The 12,460-nt window shown below is 42.9% G+C and overlaps 2 protein-coding genes across 7 annotated transcripts in view; both read right to left on the minus strand.

Annotated features, from left to right (window-relative positions):
• The window catches only part of LOC114663811 (carboxy-terminal kinesin 2-like), a 247,931-nt gene that overhangs the window by 140,390 nt on the left and 95,081 nt on the right, over nt 1-12,460 (minus strand). The gene's annotated exons all lie outside the window — the stretch shown is intronic.
• LOC114643269 (chromosome-associated kinesin KIF4-like) overlaps nt 1-12,460 on the minus strand; it is a 36,398-nt gene that overhangs the window by 18,931 nt on the left and 5,007 nt on the right. For 2 of the 6 annotated variants that reach the window (XM_051919720.1, XM_051919722.1), the window contains exons 4-8: nt 12,174-12,311; nt 11,722-11,859; nt 11,274-11,411; nt 3,280-3,357; nt 1,803-1,908 (exon numbers count right to left, since the gene is read on the minus strand). In XM_051919720.1, the coding sequence (XP_051775680.1) occupies nt 1,803-1,908; nt 3,280-3,357; nt 11,274-11,411; nt 11,722-11,859; nt 12,174-12,311 (598 nt within the window). Of the gene's footprint in view, nt 1-1,626; nt 1,909-3,279; nt 3,358-11,273; nt 11,412-11,721; nt 11,860-12,173; nt 12,312-12,460 lie in introns of those variants that run through there. The other 4 variants (XM_051919719.1, XM_051919718.1, XM_051919724.1 and 1 more) reach the window with 3 other exon arrangements.

Genomic DNA, 12,460 nt, shown 5'->3' on the forward strand with positions numbered 1-12,460 from the left:
CATATTCCTTCTGCACTAAAAACTGCTGTCATCAGACCTCTACTAAAAAAATCCACCTTGGATCCTGAAGTTCTCTCCAATTATAGGCCCATCTCCAATCTTCCATTTCTCTCCAAAGTTCTGGAAAAAATAGTTGCAGCACAACTTCACGATCATCTCAAACTGAACAATCTGTTTGAAAAGTTTCAGTCTGGTTTTCGCCCTGGCCATAGCACCGAAACAGCCCTGGTCAGGGTCACCAATGATCTTCTGATGACGGCAGATACTGGTTCACCTTCACTACTTATCCTCCTTGACCTGACAGCTGCTTTTGACACAATAGACCATAACATCCTTCTTCACCGCCTGCAATACACTATTGGACTCTCAGGAATTACTCTAAATTGGTTTACATCATACCTGACTGGCAGAACTGAGCATGTCGCCCTTGGCAGCGCAAAGTCCCACACCCACAACGTCGCCTGTGGTGTTCCACAGGGCTCTGTGCTGGGCCCTATCCTTTTTACTATCTACATGCTCCCCCTTGGAACTGTCATTGGCAGACATGGTTTATCGTTCCATTGCTATGCCGATGACACTCAGCTTTACCTCAGGACTACTCCCACCTCCTCTACTGCTCCTCTGCCAACATCTACATTGTCTACCTGCCTGGAGGAGATAGAGGCATGGATGAGGCTCAATTTTCTTCAGTTGAACAGATCCAAAACAGAAGCCATCTTAGTTGGTACATCACATCATCTTCGCTCTTCTACCATCACCAGTATTACTTTCTCTGGCCAAAACATTCCTCTTTCCACATCTGTTACTAATTTGGGTGTTAGAATGGACTCCCAACTTACTTTTGACACCCACATCAAATATCTCTGTAAGTCATCTTTTTACCATCTCAAGAACATCGCCAAACTCCGCCCATTACTCACCCTGGCAGATGCAGAGAAGCTCGTCCATGCCTTTGTCTCTTCCAGGCTGGATTACTGTAATGCACTCCTCATTGGGATTCCTGCCAAGAGTATCCAGAGACTCCAGTATATTCAGAACAGCGCTGCCAGGATCCTGATGAGGGTGCGAAAGTATGATCACATCACCCCAATCCTGAAAACCCTTCACTGGCTCCCTGTTTCATTCAGAATAGAGTACAAGGTCTCCCTTCTTACCCATCAGTGCATTTATGGACATGCCCCTCTTTATCTACAGGAACTCCTACCCCCCCATAACTCCTTACGTTCCCTCCGCTCTGTACTCACTAACACTCTTCAAGTCCCCAGAACTAAGCTCAGCAGCATGGGTGACAGGGCGTTTTCATCGGTGGCGCCGAGGCTGTGGAATGCCCTCCCTGATTACCTGAGAGCCCCACAGTCGACTGAGGCCTTTAAGCGAAACCTAAAAACTCATCTTTTTAGAAAGTCATTTTGTTAAAGTATTTTAGACTCTTCTGTTCTTTTTTATTTTATTATTCTATTTTTACTCTGTAGCACTTTGGGATTGCTAAAATATAAAGTGCAATATAAATAAAATTTATTTATTTATTTATGTAACATAACTACACGATTCTTTCATTTAGAGCATTTCAAATAAAAACCATTTTGCACATAATCTGAGCATGATTTTTTATTGAGTGCTACATGGTTTTAATAGATTTTTTTTTTTTTTTTTAAATAAATGGGTGTATACACAAATTTACCAGCTCTGAATACTGTGTACTGTATATGCAAAAGACATATAACAAAGTCTAAAGGCATGTTGCATTTCACATTTGCAACTGATCCAATTTCCTCTTAGATGAAACAGCACTTTCAATTTACCTTCAGCTCCAGTATCTGATTGTGTAGCTTCCTTCGTTCGGTCCATTTCACCTTTGTACAGTTTTTCTGAAACTTCAGATAACTTTGCTTTTACTCCAACTATCTCCTGGTTAGAAGCAAAACAGCAGAGTTGGCTAAAGAACAACAACTTAAAATGGCTAAGATGCAACTATGGGGAAGGGAAAAAAGGAATAAGGCTAATGAATCATTTAGAGGATAAATTTATTAACTGTTCTTTACAAGAATTAATAATACAATAATTTATTAAAACACAGACGGAGCTAAAAGTAGCCTGTAAATGCATCGTCTTCATCAATTTCAAATCTGCCTTCGATTGCATCGATTGGACCAGTTTGTGGAGAGCCCTAGAGATCGAACATGTGCCGCTGAAAATCATTCATCTTCTTCAAGCATTGTACGACGGCTCAACCAGCAGTGTCCGTATCCGGAATGACATGTCTGAGGAGTTCCCGATCCGAACTGGAGTCCGGCAAGGAGACGTCGCCTCGCCGCTTCTTTTCAACATCGTGATCGACGCGATTATGCGAAAAGCATTCGATGGGTGACACGGAGTTCGATACGACGACACAAACTTCTTAACCAATCTGATGTTCGCAGATGACAGCGCGGTTTTCGCCGACACGGATACTGAAGCAACAGACACTTTGTATGACATTTCCCGCATTGCACAGTCATACGGATTGAGAATCAACGTGGATAAGACCAAAGTACTTACAACAGACGGATCGGAAGCCAGAATTTACCTTGATGGAACTCGAATCGAGCAGGTACCACAGTTCAAGTACTTGGGATCATTGGTCACAGAGAAGAAAGCAGCATCGGCAGCCGAAGTTCACAGCCGGATCGGCCAGGCAACAGCAGCATTTGCCTCACTCAAGTGGTGCATATGGAAGCGGGCAAATATTACCATCAAAACCAAAATACGCCTATATAGGACGCTGATCCTTCCAATTCTTCTTTACGGATTGGAAACATGGACATTGCTCAAGCCGGTCCTCAACAAGCTCGAGGCCTTCCAAATGCGATGCTTGAGACAGATTCTTCGTGTCTCACTCCGCGACCGCCTCCGAAACGAGACAATCACAGAAAGGTGCAACCAACAGGCACCGATCGCGGAGGAAATTCAAAAACGTTAATTAGGATGGTTCGGCCACGTCTGTAGGATGGATGGAAATCGACTACCGCACAAACTCCTATGGAGAAAACATCCTCCTGATTGGAGAATACAACAACAAGCACCGAAGATGACATGGTTGAAACAGGTAGAGAACGATCTAAAGAACCAGCGACTGACAACAATCAAAGCAAGAACTGTCGCAACCGATCGACGAGCATGGAAGAGTGTGGTGAACAGAGCATGGAATCCAGCGGCACCAACAGCAGCGTATTGGCTACGAGGTCGACCCCCTTTCCAAACGCCAGCTATGGAATAAAGAAGAACAGAAGAAGACTCAACCTGCTTGTAGACATCGTTCTCTTCTATCAACTTCTGATTTTGTTCACTTAGTTCCTTCATTTTCTCAATCTCTTGGTCCTAGACAATAAAAAAAGCAGTAAATCTAATTTTCATAAGTAATAGTTAACACTCTAAACACTTAAAAATAAAAGATCTAATAGCAATTTCAAATTTGTCCGCTAAAGCATTTTGGAAAACAGGTCTATAATGACCATAAAAGAAATGTATTTGACAACACAAGACAACTATTGCCCTCATCTTAATGCAATAACTGGAAAGAAGGAAAAAGGTCATCATGGATGGTTAAAATCTCTACAAGAATGACAATACATGTCTTATTTACTCTTTGTTGGTTGGTATTTTAGGATTGCAAATTTCACTTTAGGTTTTTTTTTTTTTACTCTGTTGTGGTTTCATTATTAATAAGGACAAAACCTTGAAAAATGTATGCACAAATAACTAATAAGGCAAATCAACTCTTTGTAATGGTCTTCACACATTAAGAATTAACTGGTTACAAGATACACAAAACACCATTCAGTCCAATCCTGAACCATTCTCAAAACTCCACAAAACCCAATCAAGCAGCTAAATGCTATAAAAGTTGACATCTTCCAAAACAAGGCTTTTTGAGGCTCTAAAATACTATAAAGAAACTGGTGACAAAACCTTTCAACTCTGATTCTACTGTGATACCTCAATGGTTCACACTAAACACCTACTTTTTTCTTCTGTCATTTGTCAACACTTTGTTTTCAAGTTAAACAAAACCTCTTTTACACTGACAGTACTACCATGGTGTACACTGTACTGTATACTATACCTGTGAGGGACAACCAACAGGTGAAGTGAATAACATTGACTGTCTCATCACAATAGCACCTGTCAAGGGGTGGGACATTAGACAGCAAGTGAACAGTCAATTCTTGAAGGTGATTGTTGGAAGCAGGAAAAACGGGCAAGCATAAGGATCCAAGCGACTTTGACCAGAGCCAAATTGTGATGGGTAGACGACGGAGTCGCAGCATCTGTAAAATGGCAGGACTTGTACTAACCACTGCATGCTGGGAACACCCCTACCTGTCAAAAGTGGCCCAAGGAAGGAAGAACTGTTGACAAGATCATTGGCACTCAAGGCTCACTGATGCACATGGGGAGCGCAGGCTAGACCATCTGGTCTTGTGCCCACATAAGAGCTACTGTAACACAAACCGCTGAAAAAACTTCAATACCGGCAATGACACTTATCAATACCGGCAATGACAGAAGTGTCAGAACACACAGTGCATTGCAGCTTGCTGCATATGGGGCTGCGTAACTGCAGTCTGATCACAGTGTCCATGTTGACTACGATCTACTGCCAAAAGCACCTAAAAAGGGCATCAGAGTGTCAGAACTAGACAAAAGCAATGGAAGGTGTCCTGGTCTGATGAGTAATGTTTATTTAGATCATGTGAACAGCTGGGTATATGTTAGTCTTAACTGGGGAAGAGATGGCTGCAGATTGCACTATGGGAAGCAGCCAAGCCGGTAGAGGCATTCATGTTTATGTTTGACACGTACCTATCTAAATATTATTGCAGACCATATACACATGCCTTCATGGTAACAGCATTCCCTAAAAGCACTTATTTGCCCTGCCACACTGCAAAAAAAAAAAAAATTTTTGGAGTTGTTTGAGGAACATGACAAACAGTTCAAAGTGTTGACATGGCCTTCACATCCTCCAGGATCTTAGTCCAATCGCGCATCTGTAGGATGTGCTAAAAGACACATGCTTCACTTGAAACATACACAACCTGCTGCTAATGTCTTGGTGCCAGATAGCACAGGACACTTGTCTTGTGGAGTTCATATTTTGACAGGTCAGAGAAGTTTTGGTGGCACGAGAGGGACTTTTTAAACAGCTTGATGTTTAACAGCGTGGTTGTAGGGTTTTTTTTAAAAGATTTGCACTGTGTTTCTTTGTAGTTGTGTATCATACAGCAAATTTTGGTAACAAACAAGTACTACATAATTAAAATGGAAATCCATATTTTATAATTAAACATCAAGAATGACAAATGTCTAGTTGATACACTGAAGAGAAAAAAAACACTTGTATAAATATAGTAAATGTATATTTTAACAGCAAAAAGCTGTAGTGCATTTAATGATTTTGAATGATTAAAACATAAGTGCATTGCCAATATCAATTGACTAAGAATATACTCTGTGTTATATATATATTATATATATAACACACACACACACACACACACACACACACACACACACACACACACTATATATTGTTAGAGAAATTGTGAAAACTACAGTAACACTTTACATTAAGTGTTCATGATTACACTTGCCCAGACCACGGAACATCTGTTAAACAGGGTATGTAATTACATCTATGTATTACATTTTGAATGTACAGTTACATCATAACTATGTAAGTACACTTGTTTTTGGATCAGTGATAAATTGTTACATTGTAATTATATAAACTTTGGAATAACTGACAATTGAGTAATTAACTATAGCGTTACTTTGTATTACACAGTAAGTACGGAGTAATAACTCAGTTACACTGTAACTACTATGTAAGTACCTGTATAAATACAGTGTAATTATGGACTCTTAATGTAAAGTGTTACCAAAACTATTGTACCTATTTGAAACCAGGGTTAATTAAAAACATTACAGAAAAACAAACTAAATATGACAACTTGTAATTCTATTTCTTTTGTGCCATATGTATTCTGTATAAATACTTCTGTACACATTTTATTAGTTAAAGTATGTATTTAAGGGAAATTTTACTTAGTTTAGTATTTTATGTTCACTGAACAATAAGCCTGTACAATTTAATTTTGTCAATAATAAAAGAATAGTTAGTTTAATTATAAAAATACACTTTAATATAGGACATAACTTCAATATGTCTCATTAGGCAGGAGAGTAGTGTAAAGTTTTTTAAAGGGATAACGAAAAAACGCCCTTGACCCTCTGCAGTTTGCATACCAGGAGAAGGTGGGAGCGGAGGCTGCCATCATCTACATGCTACACCGATCCCTCTCCCACTTGGACAGAGGCAGTGGTGCTGTAAGAATTATGTTTCTAGACTTCTCTTGCGCCTTCAACACCATCCAACCTCTGCTCCTTAGGGACAAGCTGACAGAGATGGGAGTAGACTCATACCTGGTGGCATGGATCGCGGACTCTCTTACAGACAGACCTCAGTATGTGCATCTCGGGAACTGTAGGTCTAACATTGTGGTCAGCAGCACAGGAGCACCACAGGGGACTGTACTTTCTCCGGTCCTGTTCAGCTTATATACATCGGACTTCCAATACAACTCGGAGTCCTGCCACATGCAAAATTTCGCTGACGACACGGCTATCGTGGGCTGCATCAGAAATGGGCAGGAGGAGGATTATAGGAACCTAATCAAGGACTTTGTTAAATGGTGCAACTCAAACCACCTACAACTGAACACCAGCAAAACCAAGGGGCTGGTGGTGGATTTTAGGAGGACCAGGCCCCTCCATCATCATCATCATCATCATAGGTGACACTGTGTAGAAGGTGCAAACCTATAAATACCTGGGAGTGCAGCTGGATGATAAATTGGACTGGACTGCCAATACTGATACTCCGAGTAAGAAAGGACAGAGTCGACTATACTTCCTTAGAAGGCTGGCGTCCTTCAACATCTGCAATAAGATGCTGCAGATGTTCTATCATCCGTGGCAGAGCGACGGACACTGAGCAGGCTCCTGTCAATAATGGAGAATTCACGGCATCCACTAAACAGTATCATCTCCAGACAGAGGAGCAGCTTCAGTGACAGACTGCTGTCAATGTCCTGCTCCACTGACAGACTGAGGAGATCGTTCCTCCCCCACACTATGCGACTCTTCAAATCCACCCGGGGGGGTAAACGTTAACATTATACAAAGTTTATTATATGTCTGTATACTTGCATGGTTATCACTCTTTAATTTAATACTGTTCTTTATCAGTGTGCTGCTGTTGGAGTATGTGAATTTCCCCTTGGGATTAATAAAGTATCTATTGGATTTGGCCGATCAAGTAACATGAAATTGTTGATTGGTATCAGCCATCAAAATCCTCATTGGAGCATCCCTATGCAACTGTCTATAACATAAAATCAGTAGGGCTTGCAAAAAAAAAAAAAAAAAAAAAAAATTACCCTGAATGTGGGAATATTAATTGGTTTTAAATGGGGCAGATTTTACCAAATGATAACCCTATAAATCTACATACTGTAGATGACGAGAAGGTTCATAAACATGCCTGATCTGAAATGTTGCCAATTGGGCTTTTATTTGTTAATGTAACTATTGGCTATCAACAAAAAAAAAAAAGCTCATCCCACTGGCTCCACTTTACTCTTCCCCATTTATTGCTTTACCTAACTTAATTTGACTAATTTAGGCATTTAAAAATGTACTACGGCATCAGCAGGTTTATAGCTGAAATCAAGCATTGTTTTACTTCAGCTATTAAATTAATCAAATTTCAATAAGCAATACATTTGTACTGTATATGATGCAGAATAGTATTTTGGAATGATATCTAGTATCGTTTCATAAACAAATGTACTACAAATGCATAATAGCAAACAGGACAGTGCTTAAAGCCACACTTCCATCATTTTCCATAGGTCCCAAAACCTAATTGTTTTTAATAAACAGTAAAATAGAGAATTAACAGTTGAGAAGTACCTTTGTACGGGTCTGCTTTGTGAGTTCATGGTAAATTTTTCAAAATTAAGACTTATTTTAAGAGGAAACAACATCACCTTAAAAAGACACAACCATCAACATTACCCTTGCTCTTAGTTGTTCGAGATGTCAGTGGGACTATGTCCATCCATCCATCCATCCATCCTCATCCGCTTATCCGAGGCCGGGTCGCGAGGGCAGCAGCTTGAGCAGAGATGCCCAGACTTCCCTCTCCCCAACCACTTCTTCTAGGAGAATCCCAAGGTGTTCCCGGGCCAGCCAGGGGAAATAGTCCCTCCAGCGTGTCCTGGGTCTTCCCCGGGGCCTCCTCCCGGTTGGACGTGCCCGGAACACCTCACCAGGGAGGCATCCTGATCAGATGCCCGAGCCACCTCATCTGACTCCTCTCGATGCGGAGGAGCAGCGGCTCTACTCCGAGCCCCTCCCGGATGACTGAGCTTCTCACCCTCTCTTTAAGGGAAAGCCCAGACACCCTGCGGAGGAAACTCATTTCAGCCGCTTGTATTCGCGATCTCGTTCTTTCGGTCACTACCCATAGCTCATGACCATAGGTGAGGGTAGGAACATAGATCGACTGGTAAATTGAGAGCTTTGCCTTATGGCTCAACTCCTTTTTCACCACGACAGACCGATGCAGAGCCCTCATGACTGCAGACGCCGCACCGATCCCCCTGTTGATCTCACGCTCCATTCTTCCCTCACTCGTGAACAAGACCCCGAGATACTTGAACTCCTCCACTTGAGGCAGGATCTCTCTCCCAACCCCGAGAGGGCACTCCACCTTTTTCCGGCTGAGGACCATGGTCTCGGATTTAGAGGTGCTGATTCCCATCCCAGCGGCTTCACACTCAGCTGTGAACCGATCCAGAGAGAGCTGAAGATCACTGCCTGATGAAGCAAACAGGACAACATCATCTGCAAAAAGCAATGACCCAATCCTGAGTCCACCAAACCGGACCCCCTCCACGCCCTGGCTGCGCCTAGAAATTCTGTCCATAAAAGTTATGAACAGAATCTGTGTAAAAGGGCTGCCCTGGGGGAGTCCAACTCTCACTGGAAACGGGTTCGACTTACTGCCGGCAATGCGGACCAAGCTCTGACACCGATTGTACAGGGACCGAACAGCCCTTATCAGGGGGTCCGATACCCCATACTCTCGGAGTACCCCCCACAGGATTCCCCGAGGGACATGGTCGAACGCCTTTTCCAAGTCCATAAAACACATGTAGACTGGTTGGGCGAACTCCCACGCACCCTCCAGGGTGTAGAGCTGGTCCACTGTTCCGCGACCAGGACGAAAACCACACTGTTCCTCCTGAATCAGAGGTTCAACTATCCGACGGACCCTCCTATCCAGAACACCCGAATAGACTTTTTCAGGGAGTCTGAGGAGTGTGATCTCTTGTAGTTGGAACACACCCTCCGGTCCCCCTTCTTAAAGAAGGGGACCACCACCCCGGTCTGCCAATCCAGAGGCACTGACCCTGATGTACATGCGATGTTGCAGAGACGTGTCAACCAAGACAACCCTACAACATCCAGAGCCTTGAGGAACTCCGGGCATATCTCATCCACCCCCGGAGCCCTGCCACCAAGGAGTTTTTTGACCACCTCGGTGACCTCAGTCTCAGAGATGGGGGAGCCCACCTCTGAGTCCCCAGGCTCTGCTTCCTCATTAGAAGGCATGTTAGTGGGATTGAGGAGGTCTTCGAAGTACTCCCCCCACCGACCCACAACGTCCCAAGTCGAGGTCAGCAGCGCACCATCCCCACCATATACAGTGTTGACACTGCACTGCTTCCCCCTCCTGAGACGCCGGACCAGAATCTCCTCAAAGCCATCCGAAAGTCATTCTCCATGGCCTCCCCAAACTCCTCCCATGCCCGAGTTTAGCCTCAGCAACCACCCAAGCCGCATTCCGCTTGGCCTGACGGTACCTATTAGCTGCCTCCAGAGTCCCACAGGACAAAAGGGACCGGTAGGACTCCTTCAGCTTGACAGCATCCCTCACCGCCGGTGTCCACCAACGGGTTCGGGGATTGCCGCCACGACAGGCACCGACCACCTTACGGCCACAGCTCCGGTCAGCCGCCTCAACAATAGAGGCACGGAACATGGCCCATTCGGACTCAATGTCCCCCACCTCCCTCGGGACATGGTCGAAGTTCTGCCGGAGGTGGGAGTTGAAGCTGCTTCTGACAGGGGGCTCTGCCAGACATTCCCAGCAGACCCTCACAACACGTTTGGGCCTACCAGGCCTAATCGGCATCCTCCCCCACCATCGAAGCCAACTCACCATCAGGTGGTGATCAGTTGACAGCTCCGCACCTCTCTTCACCCGAGTGTCCAAGACATGTGGCCGCAAGTACGATGACACGACCACAAAGACGATCATCGAACGGAGGCCTAAGGTGTTCTGGTGCCAAGTGCTCATATTAACAACTATAGGCTTGAACATGGTGTTCGTTATGAACCATCCGTGACAAGCACAGAAGTCCAATAACAAAACACCACTCGGGTTCAGATTGGGGGGGCCATTCCTCCCAATCACGCCCTTCCAGGTCTCACGGTCATTGCCCACTCATGCAGTATGAGGGAGTCCCCAGAAGGTATGCCCTCTAGCACCCCCTCCAGGGACTCCAAAAAGGGTGGGTACTCTGAACTGCTGTTCGGTGCATACGCACAAACAGTTAGGACCCGTCCCCCCACCCGAAGGCAGAGGGAGGCTATCCTCTCATCCACCAGGGTAAACCCCAATGAACAGGCTCCAAGTCGGGGGAGCAATAAGTATACCCACACCCGCTTGGCGCCTCTCACCGGGGGCAACTCCAGAGTGGTAGAGAGTCCAGCCCCTCTGAAGGAGATTGGTTGCAGAGTCCAAGCTGTGTGTCGAGGTGAGTCCGACTATATCTAGCCGGAACCTCTCGACCTCGCGCACTAGCTCAGGCTCCTTCCCCTTCAGAGAGGTGACATTCCACGTCCCAAGAGCCAGCTTCTGTAGCCGAGGATCGGACCGCCAAGGTCCCCACCTTCGGCCACCACCCAACTCACACTGCACCCGACCTCCTTGGCCCCTCCCATAGGTGGTGAGCCCATGGGAAGTAATAAAATCTAAGTATTACAAATAATTCCGACAGTGAAACTAATGTTCTTTTCTAATCTCTCTCTAATCTGATCTAATTAAAAGAAAAAATATGAAAATATGAACTATTTTCTCTCTCTAAAAACACACCCACCTTATCTTGATGTCTTTTTTTCATTTCAGCCATTTCTTTTTGGATTTTAAGTATCAACCTTCGCCTGCCTGAGTTGATCTTCTTCTCCTGTGTTAGACTATTTTTCCACTTTGTAGTTTTAACCTTGGCAGATACAAGCTGAAATGAAACAAATGAACAAAAAAAAAATTACTGAATAGCTAAACATAATTAAGTAAATGTCATTATGAAAGCATGACATGTATATAATAACTTTGTGATTTCTAAACAAGTTCTTTTCTGAAATCTACAAAATTAGTCAACATTAGAAATAAACAGTATTATTTGCATACAAGCACACAACACTCTGTGCATTGGAAATCATCCAGTCTTGACACATACACACAACGTACACAAAGAAAAACTAACTAATTTCCTCCTAATGATATGAAAATATGAACTATTTTCTCTCTCTAAAAAACACACCCACCTTTTTTTCATATTTTATTTTCATTTCAGTCATTTCTTTTTGGATTTTAAAAATCAACCTTTTCATGCCTGAGTTGATCTTCTTCTCCTGTGTTAGACTATTTTTCCACTTTGTAGTTTTAACCTTGGCAGATTCAAGCTGAAATGAAACAAATGAACAAAAAAAAAAAAAAATTACTGAATAGCTAAACATAATTAAGTAAATGTCATTATGAAAGCATGACATGTATATAATAACTTTGTGATTTCTAAACAAGTTCTTTTCTGAAATCTACAAAATTAGTCAACATTAGAAATAAACTATTATTTGCATACAAGCACACAACACTCTGTGCATTGGAAATCATCCAGTCTTGACACATACACACAACGTACACATAAAGAAAAACTAACTAATTTCCTCTCAATGATATGAAAATATGAACTATTTTCTCTCTCTAAAAACACACCCACCTTTTTTTCATATTTGTTTTTCATTTCAGCCATTTCTTTTTTGATTTTAAATATCAATGTTTGCATGCCTGAGTTGATGTTCCTCTCCTGTGTTAGACTATTTTCCAACTTTGTAGTTTTAACCTTGGCAGATTCAAGCTGAAATGAAACAAATGAACAAAAAAAAAATTACTGAATAGCTAAACATAATTAAGTAAATGTCATTATGAAAGCATGACATGTATATAATAACTTTGTGATTTCTAAACAAGTTATTTTCTGAAATCTACAAAATTAGTCAACATTAG

Source organism: Erpetoichthys calabaricus, chromosome 16 (genome assembly GCF_900747795.2).
Source record: "Erpetoichthys calabaricus chromosome 16, fErpCal1.3, whole genome shotgun sequence".
Lineage (NCBI taxonomy): Eukaryota > Metazoa > Chordata > Cladistia > Polypteriformes > Polypteridae > Erpetoichthys > Erpetoichthys calabaricus.